The following is a 26,078-nucleotide window of genomic DNA, read 5'->3' on the forward strand; positions in this document are numbered from 1 at the left end:
ATAGGGAAACTAACTGCTTCATACTGAAGTTCACGGCATAATTTTAAATCTATTTAGGACAATGACTTGTCAGCAACCACTGTGAGATTCCTCAAAATCAGCAGTTTGTATTATTGCTTAATATCCTTTTTCCATCCTGGCAATTTCACATGAACTAGATTTCAAGACCCTTAAAGCACAGTCTGGCTAATCTTTCAGCTGGAAGAACTGTACACGTTAGATAAAGCACTTAGCTACAACACATGAGAAAAATTTAACGGTGAAATGACAGCCCCAAACCCCAAGTGACTCTCTTGCATGTATAACACTGCAGTAAGTCTAGTATCCTTTGGATTCAAGAGTCTATGAGAGAAACCGTTTCTTTTCCAAACAAAAATAACTTATTGTATTCTGCTCTGCTTAGCTCAGCCTCTTTATTACAAACTATTAATTAGCACTGAAGGATTCGGTTTCCTGAAATACTATTGCTTAGCATTATTGCCTAAGAAGAACATTACGTTCAGGGTAAAGCTTAAAACCACCAACTTGAATATTTAATGCTAGACTAGCTAATGTTTACGACAAGAGCCCCTGAACTCTCATAGCATAACAATGCAATGCCATCAGCTCGGCGCTCATATATGAAATACCTAAAAATGGAAGCTATTTTACACAACATTAGACTTGAGGTACTTCAGTGACTGAGTGGACAATATCACTCGTCTGATGCATTCCTTAGGTTAAAGAACCCAAATGAAGTATTTGTTTTGTATAGAAACGTCTGTACATTTAAGTCATGTCATGCAGGTAAACATGACAGGGAAATCGTGTTTTCCTTATGTAAATGTACATTGTTTCTTTTCAAAAGCACAAGGGCAATAGATTTAATAATTTACGCAGGCGAGTGAGGAAGAGTTCTGGCGCAGACAATCACTTTGGTGCCTATTAACTATTCATGAACACTCAACAGCATGGGGAAAAGCCTTTGAAGCAATAGTCAAGGCTTGGCAAGGCTTTTATTGTCTTAAATTTAAAACATGGAATTTCATGTTTACAGCTACCACACCACTACTCATTTGTCGTATGTCAAGTTTTTCACGCTAGAAGTAGAAGCCACAACACATTACAGAATACGGAGGTTTTTCCCACAGGCACATGGATCCCACCTTTAGAGAAACCAATGCATTTACTGGCTGCCTTCCATCCTAAATCATCTGAAGGAAGTTATCAAACTCTGGTATTTATTAATAATTTTAAGTGCTGTTAACAGAGGTCATGTATCCTGATTTTATGGCCCAAGTTACTTGAAAAAGCTAATAGTTTCTCTAAGTTTCCATCAGCCCAGCCATTAGCTTTGCCTCACCTTCATTCGCTCAAAGCACCTTGCAAAAGCTTTTCCAAAACGTAGCCAAATTCTCCCTGAACCCTTATGAACTGGCAGCAGATTTAGAGATTTAATCTTTACAAGCCAAGCTCAATAACGGAAGAAAACACACTGTCTTTTTATAAACAATAGCAGGCATTTTAATTCCCTCGCCCAGATAAGCGGTATTAAGTACCGTATGTTTCCGAAGGCAAAGGCCTCCCCATGCTCTATCGAGTTGTGTAATATACAGCTGAAATATAGCAGAGGAAGCAAACAGTAAAGAAGTCTATCCTTTAAAAGAGACATTTTAACCTTTACCAAGTGCAGGCTCACGTGCCATTGCATATTGCAGTTACATGGTTCTGCGATGCCCAAAGTTATGATTTGTGTTGTTGGGGTCAGCCTTCATTAATTGCACAGAATATCTGAAATAGCAGTGTGAAATCACGCGGCTTCTCAAGTACCCTGGACTGATATAAACATGCAAACCTGGAGTGCTAAAGGAGCTGGCAGTTTACTTTCTCGTGAAGTTTTAGCACTGGTTGGGAGGAACTGCTGACTGAACGGTCTCTAAAAAATGGTTAATGACGATTTATAGAGGTCAAAACTTTAAAAAGTGCCAAGCAATACCATCTCAGCTGGAGACAGCCTGCCAAGACTCAGGATATCTGCAATATTTTTGGATTCTCTGAATTATTCTAAACACATTAGCTGCTTAATTTTGAATTCTTAAGCTACAGATAGTGGATAGCAAATCAAAGCGCAAGTTGGAATTAAAAATGTGTAATATGTTTGGCTTGTTCTTGTTGCTAAGCTACTAAAACCAAGTTATGACTACAAGACTGTTACTAATTTGTAGCTGCATTTCTAAAAAAGCACTGTAACATCAACTTAAGCAGAGCAATAAAGGTGCAGATTAAAGCCATAAACTAGAATTTCAGTAGTTGTACAGCATTCAGTGACTTCCAGATCTTTCTAATTCACAGTATCCTTCACTCCAAAGAGCTCTCATTGCTAGCTCTAGTGGTTCTGCTAAAAATTGATATTTTTGAAAACTGAAACACATCAACAATTCAAGCACTGCTGAATTGGAAACGGACTTTTCAAGAGACTGTCTCCTTTAGCTGCTGAAATCTCAGGGCTTTTAGAACAAGTGGGCCAAGTCACTGATCTGCCAAATCGTGCATAACTAGCAAAGTCCCTCTAATACTTGCAAGCAGAAAGTGTCTAATAAACTAACTGGCCTATGATTCCAGTTATGGCCTCAGAAGAATTTCAGAAGATTTCAGCGACCGAAGTTTACTTTGAGATGTAGAATGCAAATATATTTAAGAAAAGCTTAATTCTTAAGATTCAATGGGCACCTGTAAGGAAGAGCCTTTTTTGCAAACCCTTTGACCAAGGCTTCTGGTTCTTTAAGCTTGTACGAGCAAAGTTAGCTGGTGGTGTTACCACACTTCTCCAGGAGTCCCTTCTCAGAAATCGTTCAGTCGTTTGCCAAGTCATATTAATTTGGCTTGAGAAACTTTGCTTTTATCAAAACAAGATGCAGAGGGACTATTACGGCAGTTTAACAGCTATATGCAACCCGTTCGGTGAGGAACAGATACAGCTCATGTTGAGGCAGACAGATGCTGAGGTTGATAACAGTAAACAGAACTATGTAAGAGGTAATTACCAAACAGACTAGATAAGTCAACCATGAATTACTTAACCCTTAAGTGAATCCAACATTGTTTGCACAAGCAGAGCACTAAAGATTTCAAGAAGCTGCTAACCTTTGTAACCAGGTAACTCCATTTCCTTATCTATACAGCATATATATACACACCATTGCATTGCCACGGTCTTTTGCATTTGTCTATTTGCCAGCTTTTCTAAAAATGAGAGCTCTTTTCTTCCCTTCCCCCAAATCTCAATGTTATTTGGATCACTGAGGTTAGGGGAGGAAGGGAAGAGATATTTTTCAATTATCTGGAGGAAGCAGATTTGCTAGAAGAGCTCACAAAAGAAATGGAAACCAGTAGAGTGCTCAGTAATTAAGGGATGGTTTATTTATACAGTCTGACCTTACTCATTTGGTAAAGTCAGTTCAGCTAGCTATACATTTTAAACACCCAAGTGCCAGCACAAATAAAGTGAACAAAAAAGTATAGGTCACTTACAAAACTGAGGCTCTCCTCCATGAAAAGCAGGGTGCAAGGATTTTGTATTCACGGTAGACAGTAATTGAACCAAAGCTGCTAGTACAATTCAAATGACTCAAGTCTCTAAATCTTGGCTTATCCAAAAGATGCAAAATCTCAAAAGAGGTTATGGACATCAGAAACATTCCTAGATGAAACTGCACGTGTTTTATTCAATAAGTTGGGCTCATCAGAAAGCTCTTATTTTGGGGATGCTTGTAATCTATTTTAGCTATCTTACCAGTAGATCCAAAAAACCCACTTGAGCTCTGAAAAAGAAAGCTTTCAGGGAAGGTGGGAGGAACAGCCCATCAGCATCTCTCATGAGACTAATGCACTGATTACTGACCCACTTGTTGGTCTAAAATAAGACTATTAATTTCATATGAAAACACATTTTTAACTGTAGGAAGAGTGCAGAAAGCAATTTGCACATTGCATGTTCTTACACTTCACCTCTTATGCCCTGCTGTCCTATCAAATATAAAAATACAGATGTTTCATTTGGAATGCTAACCTTTAAATCTTTAAACATTGTAAATATATTCAATTAACATTATTTTAGAGAGTCTGGGTACTCTATTTCTGTTTGGCCACACCTGGGCATGTTCTAAGGCGCAAATGTGTGTATAAGCCAAAGCAAGCATAAGCATACATATAATATGCATATGCTGTATATACACTTATGCTATGTACACACACATCACTGATTTATTCACACATGGAAGCACGCTCAGTCCAGTTCTTCCATTCACCTTCAAGCAGTATTTTCTGATATCTGACGGAGAACACGATTGCTGGATTGGATAAAGGTAACGTCAGAAATTGTTAATGCTGTTCGGCATTTTATCTGGAAACCTAATTATAGTACTCTCCATGAGACGTAACACCATCTACTTCCTATTGTAATCCCCATTTTCCCTCCATTTTATCTAAAGCTATTTGTATCCTGGTAAAGATTTGGAAAATTATTAATTACTTGCTACTTTATAGCACAACCAACAATCCTATGAACATTCTTTGCTAGTGCCTCTGATTCAGATAAAATGTGAAGTTACAGAATTATTTGCTAATTCGAGGCTTGCAAGCAGTTTTGGGGCAGAAGCTTTAACAAAATTCCAATGACAAGAACTTCCACTGATCACTAATCTATCTGAATTTTTAAGTTACCTAATCGAGTTGAACAATTTGGGCCTTAAGGAATCTACATACTACTCAAAAGAATGAACTACGAACACTCATTTCCTTTCATCAGGTTACAGTTGAATATTGCATAATAAAAACAAGTTTCTTTATAAAGCATTTATGTTTAAAGATAAACTAGGCAGATTAACCATGTAAAACAAGACTCCCTAGTGGCTTGAAATACAGGTAACATTTCACTAACAGTTGGGAAGCCAAATTATACAACTACTTATTCTCAAGTACTATAACCTGAAGCATTTGTCCATAAATGAAACAAAGTTTCACTGCAATCCTTTATAGTCTGGTGCTGCTTCTGGTTTCTAGACTACTTACGTTTTAACAAAGAATTTTAGAAGCTTTTAGGCTTGCAAGTTTTACATGTGAACTCAAAAATTAAATCAGGTTAAGCTTTTACAGAGGGAAGCAATATTAGACAGAGGATGAATGTAGATACGACTCTTCCCCTGAATGTAGATACGACTCTTCCCCACCCAACCATGGCCATGCAATTGAATCTGTGGCACAGCCAAGACCAAAAAAAAAATTCCTTATTGCCAGTGTGCATTTTTAGTTAGCAGCCCCACTTCCTTTTTCATCTGACTTTAACCAATGCAAAAAGAGATAAATATGGTTTTGTTTAAAAGAAATGAGAATTACTTACCGATTTGTAACAATACAGGTGTTACCAAAGCTGTCTCCATGGCATAACAAAATTCCCTGCCAAACATAACTGCACCATGCATCACCCAGAGGCGTATCGGTATCCGGTCTATGGATCCTTCGCTAATGGTCTCCTCTCTACTTTCATTCTCCTTGTTTTCTGGTTTCTGAAGCTGTGCCACAGGTAGATCTTGAACTTGCATAGATTCCGAGTCAGCATTCTGAGGAGCCATTTTCATCACCATAAAAAATATATATATTTATTATATCTATATAAATAATACTACCATATCTCCAAGGACAACTTAGGGTGTCTTCTCTTTCAGCTTCTGTTCCTCAGGCTTATATTCCTCGTATACAAACAGGTATCTTGCAACTTCTTGTATAGGTATGAGACATTAAGAACGAAAAGCTATTTGGTAGGAATTTCAACATATGGCTTGCTGGTTTACTGTGAGTTAGAGTTAAAAATCCATAATTGCCATTCAGTTAATACCAGTTTCATAATTATTATTGAAGAAGTGCTGAAATTGTTTTTCTTGCTACAGAGAGGTGGAAAGGCGACACAAAGAGGTGCTCCACTGTTAATCCCCATCGAGTGGCTGATTAATCTGCAACAAAAAGCAACCTTTTAAAAAATTTCAATAGCACTTTTCAGGATATTGTCCCCCCCCTCCCTTTTAACCATATACCCTATTTCCTGCTTACTGTTTTCCATTGTCCTTGCTTGGTGTAGGGTCTTTTATTCCACATTCCCTCCTGCCCCTGGACTTCCCATTAAAACACAGTTATTCCTGATGTTTAAATGATGCTTAACTGCCCTCATAAGTTCCTCCACTTTGCGGTCCTACGCCACAAATGCGTCTGTGATTCTCAGAAGGTTAACGTAAGACTAACAATTCTGGGAAATTTAATGCAGGCTCCATTTCATAAACAGCTAGGATATTCCAGCGCTGTGCCAGGAAGATGACTCAGAGATTGCCATTTGCTCACTGGCCACAAGGACATCCCAGTTTATACTTCTAGAAGTTGCCTGTTACCTTATAGTAGCATCTAAGACCCAAAGGCCCCCCTCAAGCTTCCACAATACTAGAAAGTCGACCGTACAGCTTGGTAGAGAAGCTTATGCTGTGGGTACTGAGACCATCCTACAACAAAGACATTCCTCAAACCAAGATCAGTGGTAGTAAGCCATTAGGAATGTAATTTTTAAGGTCAATACTTAAACTTTTAATGAAGAGAAATACGGCATACACATCCATCTTGACTTTTTCTCTGCACACAAGAGCAGGCCACCTTAGTCCCAACCTCCTAAGAGGCCTCTGAAGTCTGTAATAGCAGAAAGATGCAAATCTTCCACAGTACATTAGTCCTAAACTATATTCCAGCCAGGCAAGACAAGCTTCTCCTGTATATCCCTCATCCATGCCACAGAGTGTCAGCAAACGTATACATCAGGCCATTTCAATGAAAACGTGAATATTTTTATGCACTTAAAGGAAAGAAAAAGCATCTTCATGAACACTTCCTACTGCTGATACCAGTCTCAGAGCTGGATCCCCACAGCACTTCTTGCATATTTGTTCTTCCAGTCAAAAGCACCTTTTTCAGTTTTAGTATTGCTCTGGTCCTACTATCCTAACATACTGTAGGATTGCTTTAAATAATAGCAAGGTATCCTGGAGAATTATTTGCTCTGACACACTTCATTTATGAGGTTATCCCTTGGGGGGGGGGGGGGGAGCAAAAAAACAAAAAATCCCCTTTGTCCTGTTGTGGCAAGACCCTCAAGTTGGTTGAATCTATAAGACGAAGCTGCTTGTACCCTTTCATTAAATAAGTGTCACATGACATCTCTCAAAAGCTAGAGTTCATGAACAGAAACTAAAGGAGTGAACTTTTTAGAACACAGAAAACTGAGCAGGAACAGAAACAAAAGGGTTCTGCAAATAAATTTTACTCACTGCTCCCTGCGATCTCATAGGAAATGTTCTTCCCACCAGGTTTGCAGGTTCCTTCAGTCCAGAAGCTTTTTAGCAACTATCTAGGTTTTATCGAAATCTAGACAAACCCGTGCATCCCTAGGAAAGGTTTCTTCTTGCCATTTCTCAGACCAAAACGTTCACAGCTTTGAAGTCCCGCAACCTCTGCTCTTCCTGTGGTTTCCCCACTTGCTGGATCTCACATGCTCTCTCTTTGTCCATGTCCTCTCATGTCCAGATGGACTCCTGCTCCGCAGGCTCTTCTTGCCCCACAGCTCCCAGTGCACAGCCACAATATTCACAGCAAACAGTTGCTGCCTGCTGTGCATGGTAAGGAGGTCACCAGGCATATACAGATGTTGAACAGAGTGACTACAGCTGTAACCCTAATATTACAGTCAACTCAAAATACATTTTTCTCCTTCCAAGCTCACCAAAATTATTGAAGTTCTTGAATTTGATCACTTTGATAAGAAACTAATACTACAAATTGCTTTTGAGCTGGTCAAACTTTTAAATCACATGAGAAAAGTTAAAATAACTTACTTATTCTGAATGCAAGTGCTTCATGTTGTTTAAGTTTCAAGTTCCAAATAAATAGCTCAGAATAAAAGGTCTCAAGAAACCATTTCTGCACCCACTCTCAGTACCAACATGGGCAGCCAAGATGCTCCGCTTTGCGTTACTGAATTATGGGACAGACAGGTACTTATTCATCTTCTTCATAAACTCCTTGCTTTTATAATGCATTTTACTTCCAGCAGTCAGGGTTTGGATTTGGCACGTTCCCACATGCGGTAGAGCCCATTCGTCTCCTTCCAGTAGTTACTGCAGTGCTGAACTTGCACCAGGAAGGACACGTATGTGATTCTCCTGCCTTGCTTTAGTGCCTGAGGTTTCAGCTGACTCCTTTATCATAAATATGAGGTTAAGTACTACATGTATTTAAAAAAAAAAAAAAAGTTTTGGCTGAGTAAGACCTACAAAGTGCAGGTTCCGAGCAGGGGCAATTCTTTTAATTACAGACTAGTAATAAAATGTCTAATTACCAGCAGACTTGCTGGGCAATATTCCATTTGGTAGACCGTAACAGGTTTACGTATCAGCTTTTATTGCCTTACATATGTTTGGAGTGATTTCGGAGCATTCTCCTCCTCAGACCAGTGACAGACCAAGGGCCACAGATAACACGCTGTATTAGACGGCTATAAAGATTATAGGCTTTTTTCTCATGCTTCATTTCCCCTCATTTCACTGTCTAGGAGGGATCTGATTCAATTTCCCTGAACACCTCATTTAATAAGTAGCTACAGGGAAGCAGAAGGAGGGAGGCACAGAGCTCATCGCACCAGAATATTTTATGATGGGCTGGGGCAGCCTGAACACGGGAGCAGGATGACACCAGGCTGGGAGCATTTATCCCTGGCAAGGGATAAAGAGGCAGGACAAAAGAGGATATCTGAGATTTAGGCCATCGGAGCGACTCTTAAGGGACGCCTGAAAAAGTTATGCTTGAAGTGGAAGATGAGAGGGAGGGACCAGATAATTTAAGAGACAGGAATAGCGTATGATAGACGGAGGTAGACTAATTTAAAGTTGTAATTGACACAGATAGAAAGAACGGTATCTTTTAAGCATGCCAAAAAAAGCAGTTACAGTATTCAAGTGCAATAGCGAGCAGCAGAACGAGCAGGTTTTATCTAATGGAACAGAGAACTACTGTTCCATTATGCCAATTTTGTGGTAAGCGTAATGCTCGTCTTCCCTCCGCGCTTTCATCCGGCTCCAAGTGCGTGTCTAACACAAGAGTCGGAGAATAACAGCCTCTCAGAAAGGTTTTTTGAGTCCCAGTGTGTTCATGCTCATTTTAGACTGATCCAGATTCTGTTGCTTCTTTCCCAAGTTCATTTTGAATTTCGCAAGTTTGAACAGTGGCGTTGTGCCTTATCAAAATGGGAGGCAAGTTTATTTACCTGCTGGAAGTAAATATTGCAGAAGTTCATAGTTTATACGTAATGAGGAACGCCAGAGTAAATGGCATGTGAAGAAGAGCTGGATTAAAATACCAAGGAGGGCACACCTCCACCTCTGGATCTAGCACAAATTTCTTTCTTCACCTTTGTCAGCTAGAAAAACCAAGACTTAATTGATAGGATTTTTTCAATACAGCAAAATCACTTTACTCATGAGGTTCAACAGCTTCGTTTCATTGAAAAATCCTACCTATTAGTTTCTTTTTAAAAGTGGTAAATTGGGCTTACATTTTGCCAGTGCAGGTGTTAAAAGAGCTGGTAACCCTTCCTCAAGCAGGAGTGGAGCAGCATAGCGACAATATGCTTTAGAAAGACAATTTCCCTTTCACCTGTACTTTTGTGACCATCATGCCATGCAGCAGCCAAATACTAATAGCTTAAAAGTGTAAATTACCAAATAAGAGAGTATTTGTCTCAAGATGACCACGTCGCACTTTCTGCCATCCACTCTTGCTCTACTTCCCATAAGGTTTTAACTAACAAAACATAAGAAAATAAAAGTAAGAATTTCCTCCATGGAAAGTGGTTTAAAGCTTTATTTTCAGGCACTGCATGGAAGTTGGGTATAAAGAGAGCTTTAGATAAAGATATATTCCTGATCTTGTAAAGTGCGTATGGGGAGGCAGGGATTGATTACGCTAGCTCTTCTTCCATTTAACTGCAGATGTTTCACTTGGACCTTTGGCCACGTAGCAACAATGATAACCTATAAAGAGGTAGTTAATATTTCAACAAAAGAGGCAAGTCACATACCCCAAAAATGAATCTGTAAGCAAAAATTTTATAAAAGCTGATCAAATGCTTGGTATATCTTATCTGTTATACTTTTACTCGCTTGCATATAGGCGTAAGTCATAACATGAGTGTATGAAGCCCAGCATGACCTTATGGACTTGACGAGGCTGTAGCACAACCACCCCGTGCAACGACAGTGTTTGCAGACTGAGCCAGAGGGACAATACTGCTTTCTTTTGGGTTTCAAAGGAGAGAAATAGTTATATAGATCATATCTGGGGCCCACAAAATTCAGTGTTTTGTCCCTAGTGAGCACTAAGAGGCCAGAGAAGTGCAAAATGCTCATGCTAGGCAATTATGCAATATATGTCAGGCAAATGACTTCTATCATAGTTCACAGCATGTTTTTTTCCCTCCTTAAACACAATTTAAGATTTAGAGGTTGACAAGCAATGTTTTTGCATCTGTGATGCCACCACCCAGAGATCAGATGATGGGTAGCACACCCATTGATCCCAAAATAGAGCATAAATAGGGTTAATGGTGATCTTGTCCAAATCTTTTAAGGCAGAGCTATTTTAATGCATGTTTCCAGATATCTGTTGCCTACAAGGAACAGGAATGCTCTGCCCTACAAGCAGCTAAATTTTCTGAGCCGGTACCAAAGCATATGACTTGAAGTTACATAGGATGCAGCAAATTTCAGGTAATCACATACATACTTTATTAAGCAGTAAGTTTGGCAAGTTCAATGAAGCCAACTGGATACCCTGAGAAAATTTCACCTCTTTAGGAGGGCTTCCCCCCCCCCCCCCCTTCTGGTCATTAGGCAATCACTGAGGCATTTATCAGCCTGAGAAACAATTCATTTCAACAGAGGAGGTGTGCATTACTTGCAAAATCTTAAGTCTTGAGGGTAAAAATAAGCATGACCTAAGAAAAAAAATGGAGCAAGCAAACTAAGACAATGGAAACAGTTCTGTCCAAACGCTAGTGGATATATAACAGGGCAAGGGGGACTGAGTAGAGACCAGCTATCCTTGTCTCTCATCCTCATCTTGAAAGTTTATCGCATTAACTTTTAGTCACTGATCTAGCCATATCTTCAAGATCTGCATCTTCCATTATCATTACTCTTACATGCAGGTACACGGGCTCTATGATGCCTTGCGTAGTACCCTCCTTTAATTCCGGAGTACATCTCACAGACATACACACTAGCAGCCGTTGTGTTTCACCTGAGAACGAGGTTAGGCTGGCAAGCCTGTAATTGCCTGGTCATTCTATTTGTCAAATACTTAATTTCTTTCTTCCAAGTTGATTTGTGTGAGGCTTTCAAGTAACTCAGCCATCTCTTGGAAAGTTGTCTAGACTGATTGAAATATAGTTTTAATAAGCACTCTAACACTCTGTGTTTGCACTGCAAAGAAAGGCATTGAGTACAGCTGGCTTCTCCTCAGACTACATGAACGTTTGGCTGAACGCTTCTACGTTGTTGACAAATATCACTTATTATTCTATCTATAATTAAATAGAAAAAGGAGACTCAGTTCTGCTTCAACTGGCTTGCAAAGCCATACAGTTATACCTTTTCCAATGCACAAGAGTAAAATGACATTTGTCCAAGGAAATCCCTAAAGTTTGAAGTTCAAATCCTCTAGTGCTTTACTGCACCAGCAGAGCAATAGCATGTTGCTGTGGAAGAGCAGCTCTTAAAGGCCAGACTACCCTTCCTCCTTCTGCAAGCATAGCTCTACCTCCCATTAATTAACTGCTTGGTTCTCAAAACGTTAAAAACAATCCCGTAGGAGGCTGATCTAAGCAATTTTGTCCTGAAACTGATGACTCCTTGCACGATTTATTTTGTTCTACAGATCTGCTAGAGGGACAGTTGCTTCCACCATGCAGGTAGCAGCAGCTACAGCCAGACAGATGGTGCTTGGAAGCTGCGATCAGATTTGTAGTGCAATCATAATGGCAAACTGCGCTTTTGCTAGGGCAACCTGTTTTGCAAGCAAGGGTAGTTTTGTTTCACAGTCAACTGCTTGCATAGGACTACCACACAATATTTTCCCAGTTTGTTATGTTGATTATATTCATAAGTTTCTCAATCGCTTCAAGCCGGCATAAACAAGTACTTCCTCTCAAAGCAGCAGTCTGCTCTTCCTTTTTTCGCCCCAGGTTCCTTACTCCCACCCCTTCCTGCGTGGCCACAGAAGCATTTATGAAGTTAACCTGACAGTGAAACCGATCTCGGTTAAAAACTAACCCAACAAAAACACAGCCAAAAATTAAAAAAAAAAATCCTTTGCTAAGTCAGGTAAGCTTTATCTGATTGTGTGGCTGCATCGACCTGTATACCAGCATAACGAGGGGAGGGAGGGAGAAGCAGCAGCAGCTAGAACGATTACTCTGGGTAGCAATAGTAGCTCAAAGCCGCTGGGAAACGGCAGCCCGCGGAGAGGAAAGAAGTTGCCAGTGGATCCCTGCAGCAACGAGGTCAAAAAGCGGACTCACCTGCTCGGCTCACGACTCCTCCTCTGCAGGAGGCAGAGAAAGGACCTTCAGGCACGCTGCGAGCGCTATCATTTCCTCTGCCTCCCAGTACTTCACAGATGCGAGGCAGAACACCACTTGCTTAGCCAAGAGGCAGCTATTTTCTCCCCAGTTGTTTTGCGGCTCTGTTATTATTAGCAGCTGTTTTTTCTGTAATTATTAGCAGCTGTTTATAGTAACAGAGCTGGCCACAGGGGAAGTTTTTGGCCCACGTCAAGACTCAAGCGTCTCACCACTGCAGCAGGAAGAGCATCTAGAAAACATACCTGATGTTTTTGGCACAGCTGGACAAACGCACTCAATGACTCTACCTGAAGTTTATCGAACAAGAGCATATCCTACTGTGGTCAGAAAGTGTTGTTCCTTCATAAAAGTTTAGAGGCAAAAAACCTGCAGCTTTCTAGAACCACCGCCATCTAAATGGGTCACGAGGCCTTTGGTTCAGCAATTATAAGCAGGTCCTTGTTTAAATTCCCGTTAAGACTATGCACCTAGGTAAATGGGAATGCAGAAAGATTTTGAGCCAACGCTTTCTCTAAATATAACTGCACCAGTCCTAACAAGGAGGAAAGAATATACTTGCTCAAGAAGAAAAAAAACACAGTTATACTGCATATTACTTAAGTCTCATATTTGAGCAACATCACTCCAGATAGAGAGGAAAGGGAACACAGTCAACCTCTAATTTTAAAACTGTATTACATTAAACTGGACTAACCTGTTCTGATTCATTAGAAGCCTGCCAAAGGGAAAAGGTTAAGGATAACTGGGTGCAATTTGACATGTCCTAACATTTAATCCATCACGCAGGTAATCAAAGGCATCGAAACAAAACAGCACAAGACGGCTTGTTTTACAAGAATATCATGCCCAAGCAATCCTGCCACCGAGGGAAGACTTCTCAGATGAGAGTTTAAGGTAATTTTGAGACTTGAGATTGGTTTCATTAAAAAAAAAAAAAAAAAAAAAAAATACACCGCAACCAATGCGGCACCTTTGCATCATGACCTGCTTTTGAGGACACCACACAGTTTAGGCCACAGAAGCAAGATCTGAGTCAGGAGGGGGAAAATCATTCAGCAGCACATTGCGAATGGGGAGGACAGTTAAATAAAGTCACATGGCAAGGGTATGTGCCGTTTCATTTAGAAAGGGTTAACAAATACTCATTGCACCATTTCCTTAGTATATATATAAAAATTCCAGAAATTATTAAAACCTGACAAAAATGGGGTTCCAGCTCCAGCGTTGCCAGTATTAAACCCTCCATAAGGTTGCCTGCTTACTTCTCTCCATAATGCACAGCCTTGCTGTCTTGCCACCCTCCTTCAGCTTACTCACAGAATGACCAAGAACAAGACTCCTATTAATGCTGGAAGAAGTGATGATGCAGTGTGGTGGCTTAGAGACAAATTGCTGTGTCTGGCAAACTGCCCTGATGGGCTTTTTCCTGTCCAGACATGAACTGCTGAGACAAATAGAGAACTTCAGACTTAACATGGAGAGATAGAAAGATGTCCTCCTGAAATCAGGAAAAACATCTTCATAAGACAATACTATTTTTCTTCATATTTTGGGGGCCAGTGTCATTTCCCAAGCCTGATTATATTATTGGGGTGAAAAAAAAAGTAGGAAATCATGGCTCTTTATGAAGTTACTGAAACAATTCTGGGAAGCCATCTTTTCAAAAGGGATCCAGATTTTAATGCGAGACAGACTTTATTCAGCAGATTGGATATTATACTGCTCCCTAAAGGCACAGGCTGCTACTAATATTAGATCAGATTACATTGTTAAATCACTGCTGCTGCTGTTTTCACTAGGAAATACTTTATTTTCTTAAACTGGCAAAGGTAGTATTATCTGATTAAACTTATTTGCAGTTTACTGCTAGATAAAAAGCTACATATATGCTCCCATTCAGTCTCATGGTTATTGATTGAACAAGTAAACAGGCATAAATAGCAATGGAGAAGCCTTCTGAGCTGGAGGAAGCCTGCACAGCTGGGGCTGGTGGTTTTTGGTAGCACGGGCACTAGGAAGCAGCTCCATTCTACAGCAAAGACACAGGCATGTCCTTACTCATGACAGCAGGATCACAAAGTAGCATAATCTGCCCAAAAAACTGATTGAAGGTTAAGGGCAAGATATCAAGCACTAACAGCTAAGTGCATTCAAAAGCAAATGCAATAATCTGGTCAGCAGGAGGAACACAAAGACCCATTGGGATGGAGACCCCTCAGGCTGGTGTGGAAACACGCTGTCATGATTTGAAGCTGCTTCAGATAACACAAGTTTCACTAAGAAAAGGTACTAATTTTGTCAGATAGTCACAGGCAGACTTCAGAGTCTGGTGTGGAGCAACTATGGCCCAGTCTGAGCATGCCCTGCTAAGAAATCCTCAAGGTTTTAACTCTCACGTTCAACGTGGTTTATCCTCCATCAGAACTAAATTGATTTGTTACCTGTCTCAGAGAGGTAGGAGAATGGAGGAAAACGAACTTAAGGCTATCAGAAAACATCTCTATATATTACCAAATAGATTAACTAGAACAATTTTACTTTTTTGCAGAAGGACAATGTCTAACCCAATGAGGCTGGTGGTGTAGAGTAATCCTAGCTATCAGCACATCATTGCCACTAGTATTTTCTGCAAGCTGTTTTACCAAGGCTGTCCTCCTGATTGCAGAGTGTGGGAAATTAATTGTAGCAGAGTAACCATTTGCAAATTACCCTCCAGAATGAGCAATACTTTCTATAATATGTTGAGACTAGTATTTTGCATGAATATTCATCCACAAAGAAAATTCAGGCCAGGACAAATTAGTCTATGTATGCAATGCTAGATATTTCTTGCAGATGTTACTGTACCTAAGATAAAGAGTGCAGTACGTTCTTTATTTTCATGTACCAGAATTTGAACTAATTACAGTCACTGCTCTGAAAATTCTCATAATACAAATTAGTTTCTTCAGGCTGTAAATGCTCAAGAATTCCAAACGCTGCCAGAATACGTTTTAGACAATTACCGAAGCTATTCAATAGATCAAGACAGAAAGAGCACAGCACAGGTCTTCATAAGTTGACTTCCTCTAGCATATTACTAACGTCTGCAAGTCTAATTCACTGGAAGGATTTCCAATTACCAGTCCCTAAATACATTACTGTCATTCAGTTTCACAAAACTCTACTAAAGTAAGCTTTTGAAAGCATCCATGGAACTACGTTCACCCTCCAAAGATAAAGAAGTTAGGTTTGGGGCAGCTTTTACTAACATTTTACTAATCCAGAAGCAGCCATTTACAGTCTGAAGAGCAAGCTGCAGTATGAGCCAGCGCTGATCCAACATAATTGCTAGAATCAGTCTGTCCATAGCCAGCACGCAGAAAAGAGATGCCTTCCCTCCTGCCTCTCCCCCACCCCAACTTTGCATAAGTTCCCCTCATTTGGGGCAAGTAAGAATACTCTAGCATCCCTGTACAGGCTTAAATGGAGCAGGCTGCTGTAATTTTGGAAAAAAGGAATAAAGATATTTTAAGATCGAGAGAAGTTTTTATTTCTGACTTCCTCCCTGCCATCCAAGGAGGCCTCTCTCTAATGCAACCACATTGTAGATGGTGCGGTAAAACAGCTGCTTCTCAGCCACAAGATGTCAAGTGTAGCATAGGTTACGTGGAGCAGGAAATAGCTATACATTAAAGCAGACTTCTATAGCGCAGCAGCTTTGGTAAGCCTCTTGAGTGCCTTCTCACCAAAATAAAGTCATTACAAAGAAGTGTCAGGTGCCAAATACAAGAAAACACACTCCATAAAAAGTACAGCTAGGTCACTCGAAGAGCAGATCTCCGTTCCATTTTTTCAGACTGTCCCAAATACTAGCCAAATACCACGGTCATTGCCATAAAGTATGGTTATTTGATTTAGTTTCTGAATAATTTAGCTAAACATTTGAGCCCTCCTGATGCATAGTCAGTGTATTTTAAGGAGTAAAATAAAGAGTCAACATCAAGAATGCCCTCTTTGTACCAGAATATTGTTCTGCCAGTAATATGGAAAAATTAATGCTTAGAAGGGTAGCATCACAACACCTAATTTAGGGCATATCTAAAACTTTTAGAAACAATATAGTAAGAACTTCCATAAACAGTACTTTAATGTTTGATTTTAAACTAAGTAGATAAAATAAAGCATTTAAGAGTTGTACTTTCTAGGTGAAAAGATACAGTTCATGAACAGACCACATTTTGGCCAATACAGTATATTTACAAGCACTTGTCTTAGAAAAGTTTAGAGCAAGTAATACAAGTTTAGACAGCTGGTTTATAAGGAGCACTGCAGAAAGCTGATGGCCACATGTAAGAAGTTGAATCGTGACGTATTTTGGTTTTTGACTATGAATGAATGTACCTAATTTGGAGAGTAACTGCCAGCCGCTCTTTTCTTACAGGATCCCCAGGTTTCATCATTCATGCCATTTTAAGCAGCCTACACTTGGATCACAACAGGATGAAACTTGTGGCCTTCCCTCCGCAGGTCCGTACCAAAGCTGAGGTACCTCTATACTCTGCTTCTGCATCAGCACAGTCACTGGAGGCAGTCTCACAGCTGACAGCCACCTTAGGCAGGTGACAATGAGAGTAACCATATCTCACACTTCACCTAGCTTTAGTCCTGTCACATTCAGATAATTTGACTGAGCTGTGTCAGGCCATCAGCTTTTCCTCTCTACCTGCTGCAAGATACACAAAGCACCATCCCTCAGGGGAAGTTTCGCATATTATCTAAGGAATTCTTCAGAGATGAAGCCATCCCATGAGATGGGGCAGACCAGCCACACAACTACGCAGCATCATTTGACCTAGAGACTTTATCATCCCTAGCTTATACTTGGCAGTTAGCCTTACAAAAGTATGACATACTCTAAAAGAGCAAGTGCTGACTGCAAAGCATCTCTTGCGACTGTTTTCTGTTGGAGGTTACTATCAAACATGCTTCCTTAAGTTATGTAAAACATACTGAACCATTCTTGCTTGAATATTTAGCAGTACAAAGTCTTGCCGCAATATTTTATACCACACTAGGCAGGCTTTTCCTAGTAGGAGGAGAGTTCCTACGCACAAAAGGGGTATTTAGAGTCAACAAATCATAGCCAACGTTAATTTAGCTGCAAGATTCAAAGGGATTGCACTTTGAATCATTTTCTATATGCAGGGTTGCTGGCAAAAAGAAGGTGGAAGTGAGAAGTTTGACCTATGCAAGCACGATTGATTGTTTAGAAAACAAAGCTAATCTAGTGGTTGTTTCTTTATGCACAGCTAATTGCACGCCAGCTAGAACACCTTTCAAGATCGTTCTCAGAGGCAGAATGAATTTGTGGTCAGATCGTATCACAGGTATTCCTATCAGCAGGTAAAACTGCTTTAACACTTGCAGGCACCAACAGCAGTGCTTGGGAAAAGCAAGCTGGACAATGAGGGAAAAGCTAGAATTTCAGTAAATGGAATGGCGTAATGCTAAAATGCAACAGCTGAGTTGCCAGCTTATCCTACTAGTTATCTAATATCCTTGGAAAAGCATCTGATCCTCTATTCAGCAGCACATTTGCTAGAGTCAGACATCAAGCAGAGTTTTTTTTTTTGTTCTATTGCCCTTGATAATATCCTGACATCTCAAACCACGTGGGAAATTCAGCTGGAAAAGAGGGAGAGAAGCAGCAAACTGAACACCAGAAAAAATAGGTTTTCTGCCTTTGTTGTTTAAAAAGACACCGAAACAAACATGCAACTACTGTAAGCCATCTTCAGAGCAAGAAAGATAGAAGGGACTCCCTAGACCACATGAGTAGACTTTCAATGGAAATAAGGGCTACAACTCAAACTCAGGATCCCAGAATTGGTCAACTGTATATAGATAGAGGCTTTGAGCATCTGGTTATGCATAGAATAGGTCAGAGGAAGCAGTGATCAAACAGAGCTGGACAAGGAACATTGCTTTTATTGCACTGAAAAGCAGCTGTCTGCTTATGCACTTTAACAGTTCAACATCTGCTTTCTTTAAAGTACTAGACCATTCTTAATGATAATGCAGAGTAAGAGCATAGGCTTAATAAGGTGGTTAAAGGGCTCTCCATTCATCTTCTCACCCCCGCACCTTTATTGGGCTTCTTGAAGTTTGTGGTTGCACCACTGACTTTTCCTCATCTTGCCTCACTGCCCTTCAGTCTGGCTTCACATCTGCTGCTCTGTTCAGTAGGTAGAAGGATTTATTTTATCCTCTGACACAGCACAAGTCCACTCCAAAAACCAGAATATTCTTTTCATATTCCAAATCATTTCCAGCCTCTTCTGATATTGGCAGTATTTTAGTAACCCTCATTCTCTACTGATGTCTAACTCTCATTCTCACCAGGCAGCCTCAACTGCTAATACTTTCCCATCTCATATGCTGTTAACAAGCTCTTTTTAAGTTTCTGCTTTTTGCTTTGGTTCAACCTTTCTGGTGGTTCAGCAGGAGCTGTTGCAAACAGGGACACCCTGAGCTAGGACATTCAGTCCTTTGCTCTAAGCTCTTACTGCTTTACATTCCCTGATCTTACAAGCTTAAGAGATGTTAAGTCTTCTCACTGCTGCTTTGGAAAGCTGAGCCTGACCTTACAGGAGTCTAAATATTAGATTTCTCAGCTCCATGGTCTCCCTGTCACTCTTCTGATCAACTCTGCTGGCTTCTACTTCCTGCAATAGGCTTGCTTTATTTTCAACATTTATTTGGTGATGGTCTTCCAGAAGATGACTGCTTACAGGTGAAGAACAGCAGCAACCTGAGCAAGGAACATCACTGACCACATGCAGATGTCAGATAAAATATGATGTGAAAACAAATGCACCTAGCTGAAGCTGTTAGGCATTTTGGACAGGACAAACCTCAAAGGGATGCTTTGCATGTGGAGCAGAGGAAGTCATAGGCTTATTTCTGCAGGGGAAATAGAAGGACAGTCATTCCAAAAATAAAGGGATGAGTTGAATGAAAGGAAATTGCAAAACCAAAGTCATGTACTTGAATGACTACTGCATAACATTACCTAATCTCATCTTTTTCAAGATAGAAATACTCTGAAAACTTAAAACTTTAATGAGTTGTTCTACTTGTAACTGGATGTTTTTATCACTTTGTTCCGGTACAAGATAGTGGTTTGGCTTCCAACCCAGTTCCCATGAAGACAGTTAGCTCAAACTATTCTTTTATTCCTTTCTCCTACAGGAGCTGACAACACAGAGCACATTTGCCTCCTCAGTTATTCCACTGCTGTGGGCTGGTTCCCCTCACTGTTTATGAAGCATTCATAGACAAAACTTTGTTGGGATTAACAGACTAAACTCAGGTTAAGGAACAACTTTACCAAGTCTTTGGCAAAAGCCTTCACTTTGACATTTGTAGAGCAAAGATGTTACCTTGATACAGGGACATACATATGGGGTCTAAAGTGTAGAAAGCATTAGACTTGCTGAAAGTACATGGGTATTAGGAATGGGCCTCGAACCAGAAATACCACATGAAGGAGCCTTTCAGCAAGTGGCAGAGTTATCCCAGCCAGACTGTGGTCACATTGTTTAGCCTAGAATATCTAAAAAGCCCATTCCAAGTACTTTTGCATATTAGATGGTTTGTTGCATGCCTTTTCCATTTTCAATTAGAGAAGACTTAAATTGATCCCAGACAACCAGAATCAACTGAATTTGGTCATTCAGGGTCTCCTGGAAAAAGCCAATTCTGAAAGAGGAAGGTTCCAAGAAGTTAGGAGTGATGTAGGATTTCACAGGCCTTATTAATAAGCAGTAGATGCCATCCATCCTTATATTAAGACTCTGGCAATCTTTGAAAGCACCACAAGTGAGTAGGAAACTGAAGATGGTCTTGGAAAATGTTACACCAATCTCACATCTTTTGCTATGAAGATCAGCTGACCAAAGTAATAAAATTTATAAGGGGCTTCAGGAGTTTTCTAGCATTGGTTCAGAAGAAACATGAGCTCACATGCTGAGAGCTGGTTTACTGAACAGAGATCTGAGGACTGCACCAGATCAAAGGAGAGTCTCAAACAAGACCGATAAATGGGCAAATGTTTATCCAAACATTGCTCCTGCTAACAATTAACTGCACAGAGGGAATGGAAAAAGGGTTATATTTTTCCCCCCAAAATCTGGGCATTATAGCAGATGAGCAGAACACAAGTCAGTATCCTGCTGAGAGACAGACCATAAGTAGAAATATCTATTAGAGGTAAGGATTATTTCACATGACAAAGATGCCTCATTGAATATAACATCCAGTTTGCGCACTTTGGTAAACAATGCACACTATACTTCAAAACAGATGTCGGACAACTAGAAAAAGCTGGGGTGAATAATAGAAAGGATAATGAAATGAAATACCAATGAAAGCCAGAAGACATGACTAAGTCTGATGGGCATCAGATTATTCTAATGGTTTAAACAAAGTAAGGTTTGACAGCAGGTTTCAAATATAAGAGCTGCTGAAAGGACAACATGAAGTGATCTCTCCTTCATCAGAGAAGTAATGATTGACTTAAGCTGTAACCAGGAGGATTACAGGGTATTCTCCACATGCTATCACCAGAAGTGTCATTAGCCTTCACAAGAAAAAACAAAAGAGCAGGTTCGCTCCTTCCTTACCACACTCATCACTGGTGACTTTCTTGGGGCTCTGCAGGCTGAGGCTGCTCCTTTCAATCCTTGAATCTCCAGTTCTGAACACAGAACTGCCTAGCTACCACGTTCCACAAGCACAGAGGGGTTCCCATGGTGCGTGCACCCTTGTATGCCTTCACAGATAACAGGCAATTTGAGGAACAGAAGTATTTAATTCTTGCAGCTTGTGAACAAGAGCTACATTTATTACTACTACAGATCTTAAAGCTGATGCAAGTTACTGGTCAGCACACAGAGGCATTTGACATTTTACATTAGTCATTTGTCAAGTGAGAGGAAGCCCTCAGGCTGAAAAATTTCACAGCTGTTGAAGCTTATTTTAATGAAAAAAGTAGCTTGCCCTTCTGGACTGTGTTTTATTTTGGCAGCTTTACTAACAGAACATTCTGCTTAGTCACTTTATTTTTCTTTTCCAATTACAGTACCAGTTTATGCAATAAACAAATGTGTTTACTGGTAGAACTATCACCTGCCACATTTTTGGGAAAAATGATTTGATAAAAGCAATGTGCAATTTAGCATAATACACTTTAATGTTTTGGGCTCTAAGAGCCTAAAAAGGCTTGATATTTCTTAACATTGCTTTGTTTATGCAGCAGCCAAAGTTTAATGGATAAAACAGGGGACAAGACATCCCTATTTCAGTCATTTGAAAGTGAAATGCAGTTTTCTGCATTTATTATCCTGTCCTAATGTAGGAGAGTTTTTGTTCACCCAGTAATAAGTTTAACATATTTCCTCTATAAAAGTATTTTTACAATAAAAATCAGACTTTTGACCTGTTAGTTCTCTGGAGACCTAGATCACCATGAAATATGGTGGAAATAGTTCAAAAGGTCATTTCCACTTTGTTGTAAAGCTTTATTAAGCCAAACCATACTCATCTTAGTTCTGTATTAAGAACAGAATGCAAGCTGAAGAAGCTAACCTGTCACATCATGCTTTTTAATTGAAGAGCAGCAAGTTTAAGATAAGTGTGGCACAAACAGGTAAAGGATAAAAGTTATTGGTTTATTAAGAAAAATATAACTTTTATGGCTTTACTGATAAATTCTGCAAGAGAAGAATTCATGTGGTATCTGTACAGTTCTTGCTAGTTACACATGCTGAGGTCTGCACTGACTGCAGATAAGACAGGACCTTTGGCTAGAAAAACTGTTTCTCAGCTCACCTTTTGAGGGCTTGCAGTATTACCTTGTCTTAACACCCATCATATGGGGTCTAGAGAAAGAGGATGCATACAAAGTATGGCAACAGCATCCTGTATTCTCCCTGATGGGAGAATATTTGTCCTATAAGGATAAGTTTCAGTCAGGCTGTAAGCTTCACTCCTATGAAGTGAAAAATCCTTGGCAGTAAAGTGTTACCAGCTTTCAGAACAGGGAACCAGAATTAGTATGGACACTAGTCCTACAGCTCAGTGTGAAGTGCCTCAGTACAGTTAAAGACCCCATTTACTCAAGGACAGACATTGGTTAACACACCCAAGCATCTGTGTAGGAGACTAAGCTGCTTGAAAGTCACCTGATCTCATTTCTTTACCTGTATGGAAAATAAACTGAACATGCCTGTGTGTCTTCTGGCATGCTTTTTATTTTTAAAACACTATCAGTTCAAAGAACTGGACAAACCCAAGAAACTCATGCAATCTAAAAATGCTCCTTCATCTTTGCTGCAAGCTGAAGACATGATCTACACATCATAAGAATCAAGAAATCGGTGAGTGTAGCAAACTGATTAGGTAATTCTGTGAACTGGCATTTGTTTCTCAAGAGAGCTACCAGACCACAAGCAGGCCAACTCAAACTTGCATTCACCACAATGAGCACGTCCGGGTTTGACTCAGATGCACAAAGGAAAGCTTGACTGGAAGAGGTCATCCTGTTTAAGATGGAGAGAGGATCTCAAGTTAAGGTGCTGTCTTTGAAAGCTGCAGCTTATGCCATAGGACAAGAGGCAAAAGTTAAGAAAATTGATGCTTAATTAGGAGCTAAAGGTGCATTACCTTGTTGCACAGCCCAGTTCCAAACAAAAACCTTTGAAGTCTTCAGTGTCATCTTTTCTATCACTTACTGTTTGCCCTTCACTCTGCACACAGCATCAAAAGCAATACTATGTCCTCTTTTGTACATGGGGAACTAAGAAGGTAAATACCCTCTTGAATTCTTTGCTTCATCTCTTTATTGCAGTGCTATGTTAGCACCCAAAAGTCTTTGCCACCCCAGACATTTTTGGGAACAGTTCCTGAGCTGTTACCAACCAGGATAACAAGCAAGGAATTAGCTCTGTAAATCAAAAGAATCAAAGCTAGTTTCAAACAGATCAAGAAAAAAAAAAAACCACACAGCAAACCCTTCTCCCACTAGAAGCTCAGATATCTGAATTAACTTTACCAGAAAAGCTTTCCAGAAGAAATGCATATAGTAACCTTTGCTCATAAGTTTAGCTTTGAGCAGAAGACTGCTGATATCTTTTACTGCACCAGGCTCCTCTAGCAGCTGTCAGCACAGTTCTTATCAAGGTACGTATAAGTCCTGATGCAGGCAGCTTTCCATAGCCTCCCTGTTCAGCATGTCTCTGCCACCTCCTCCCCTCACCACGTGTCCTGAGAGCCACTGATCCGGGAGGTGGCAGCTTTGAAGAGTTATATAACTACTGGTGGCAGCAGAGATGAGGCTCTTCTGCTGCCCAACTCCAACAAGCTAGCAGCAGTGCTGCTCAAATCTTGGAGAAAGAGTGCAGACGTGATTTCATCTTTATAGGGTGCCAGTTCTAGAACAAATTCAAAGTCAGTTTCTGACAGAGCCACTTGTGACAAGATGGCAAAAATACCAATTAAGTCTTGGCAGAATCATCCTCCAGCCTCTTTTGGATGACTTCCCAGCTGTATTTGAGTAGGTAAAACCTTCAGCTTTCCTCAGAATTAGTATAGAAATGGATGGACAAAAGGGGCTGCTCTGCTGTCATATCCAGCACTCAGCTGTGTGCCAACTGGGCTGAGCCTCTGGGTGGTCACAGACCAAATCAAGGAAGTTTATGCATGACACAGCTGCAGGACAAGTCTTGAGCAGCATGTTCCATAATAGCCACATGGAATAGAGGAAACAGTATTGAAATCCCCTCCCTTGGCAGACACCTCCCACTTGTTGGTTAGTTTACACCCAGACATCCGATTATTGAAGCTTTCAGTGGGGTAGATTTCTTACCATTAGGAGCAGGTGCAACCACAATTTGCTGTGATTATTCTCATTTCAGAAGGTGCCAGCAGTTATATCCTCCACATCACACTCCAAGTCCCATTAGATCACTGTGTCACTTTGAACACATCCTCCTCATCCATACTATGAGTGAAATTGTTCATATAGTTAGAGATGTTACTCAGACCTACTGACTTTTCCTGGTCAGCCTCCAGTTTAGTCTGTGTCTAATTTGCTATTTGGAAGTCTTGCAAATAGAGATTTAACATTAAGCTACAAGCCCAGTTATAAATATAACTGAAGGTTCGTTCATTGATCTTAAGCCTTTATGTTTTCATGCCTTCCCGAAGAGTTGGCATGGTGACAGCATGACTACAAGCATAAACCTTTTCAGACACAAAAAACCCCATGCATCTTCAGTCTTAGCTGCTCATATCAAACAACTTTCAGAGCTATAGTTTGCATCATGAGACTAACCAATTTGTGAAGAGTTTTGGGCTTGTTTGCTTTATTGGATAGACTGGAGTCCAGAAGTTTCCAGCCTTGGCCTCCTGATTTGCTCTGAATCTAGTCCAATATTCTTTAAAAAGATACCTCATTGAAAGCCAAGGATTGGCCAGTATTCTTACCTTTATCTGACCTTACTATTATCCAGACAAAAAAGGAATTTAATTCCTACATCTGCAGTGATCAAGAAAAAGCTTTATGATGGCACTTACAAAAGCAAACCTGCTAAGAGATAGAAGAGATGCTGAACAGTCATCGAAGCAAAATAAGGACCCTGCTTTTCCCCCGCCCCTTAATATTCATTACTGGCAGGCTTCCACTTATTTTCCAAGTTACAGGCTGATGCAATATTAACAAGCCAAATACTGTCACTGGAGATAAACAAAGGTATTGCTTTCGTTCAACTGCACAGCACTTTCACCTTGACCACCTTAATTTAAGCTCACACTAGGCAGCACATTGCAGAGATGAAGTGTTTACATACATTAACATCAGACTCTGCCCTGATCATAAAGCATGCTCTTGATATTGAGGCTTGGGGAGCTATTACCAACACTCCTCCTGGAACATCTATCTTCAGTTCAGACGTTTAAGTTGCAAAGCAATTTTACTGGAACTGCTTAAAGCACAGAATTACAGCACCTTTCTTGCCCTGTTTCCTAGAGGCAGCATCTCCATATCATTTGTTGGATTATAACAGTTTCTGAGTACTTATTGAAGTCTTATGTCCCACTCATTTGAGGAATGCATCTTTTATAACCTATGGCATGTTTTCAATATTCAGTCTTAATACAGTAGTTACATAGGAACTTAAAGCTTTCTCTAACAGAGACGCTTGACCACAGGTCACTTACCAGTCTGTGGCTATATCACAGTGGAGAAGTCTCTAAAACTTGAGTGATCAAAGGTTGTCAAGGCCATATTAATTACTAAAAATCCCAGTAGGGCAGTAGGCAGAATGAGGTT

General features: G+C 40.2%; 1 protein-coding gene across 3 annotated transcripts in view; it reads right to left on the reverse strand.

The window, feature by feature from the left end:
- Nucleotides 1-26,078, reverse strand: part of SLC45A4 (solute carrier family 45 member 4) — a 90,191-nt gene that overhangs the window by 34,063 nt on the left and 30,050 nt on the right. For all 3 annotated transcript variants that reach the window (XM_064507922.1, XM_064507923.1, XM_026113636.2), the window contains exon 2: nt 5,378-5,987. In XM_064507922.1, the coding sequence (XP_064363992.1) occupies nt 5,378-5,621 (244 nt within the window). In that variant the 5' untranslated portion in view covers nt 5,622-5,987. The remainder of the gene's footprint in view (nt 1-5,377; nt 5,988-26,078) is intronic.

This window comes from Dromaius novaehollandiae, chromosome 2, assembly GCF_036370855.1.
Source record: "Dromaius novaehollandiae isolate bDroNov1 chromosome 2, bDroNov1.hap1, whole genome shotgun sequence".
In the NCBI taxonomy this organism is placed as follows: domain Eukaryota; kingdom Metazoa; phylum Chordata; class Aves; order Casuariiformes; family Dromaiidae; genus Dromaius; species Dromaius novaehollandiae.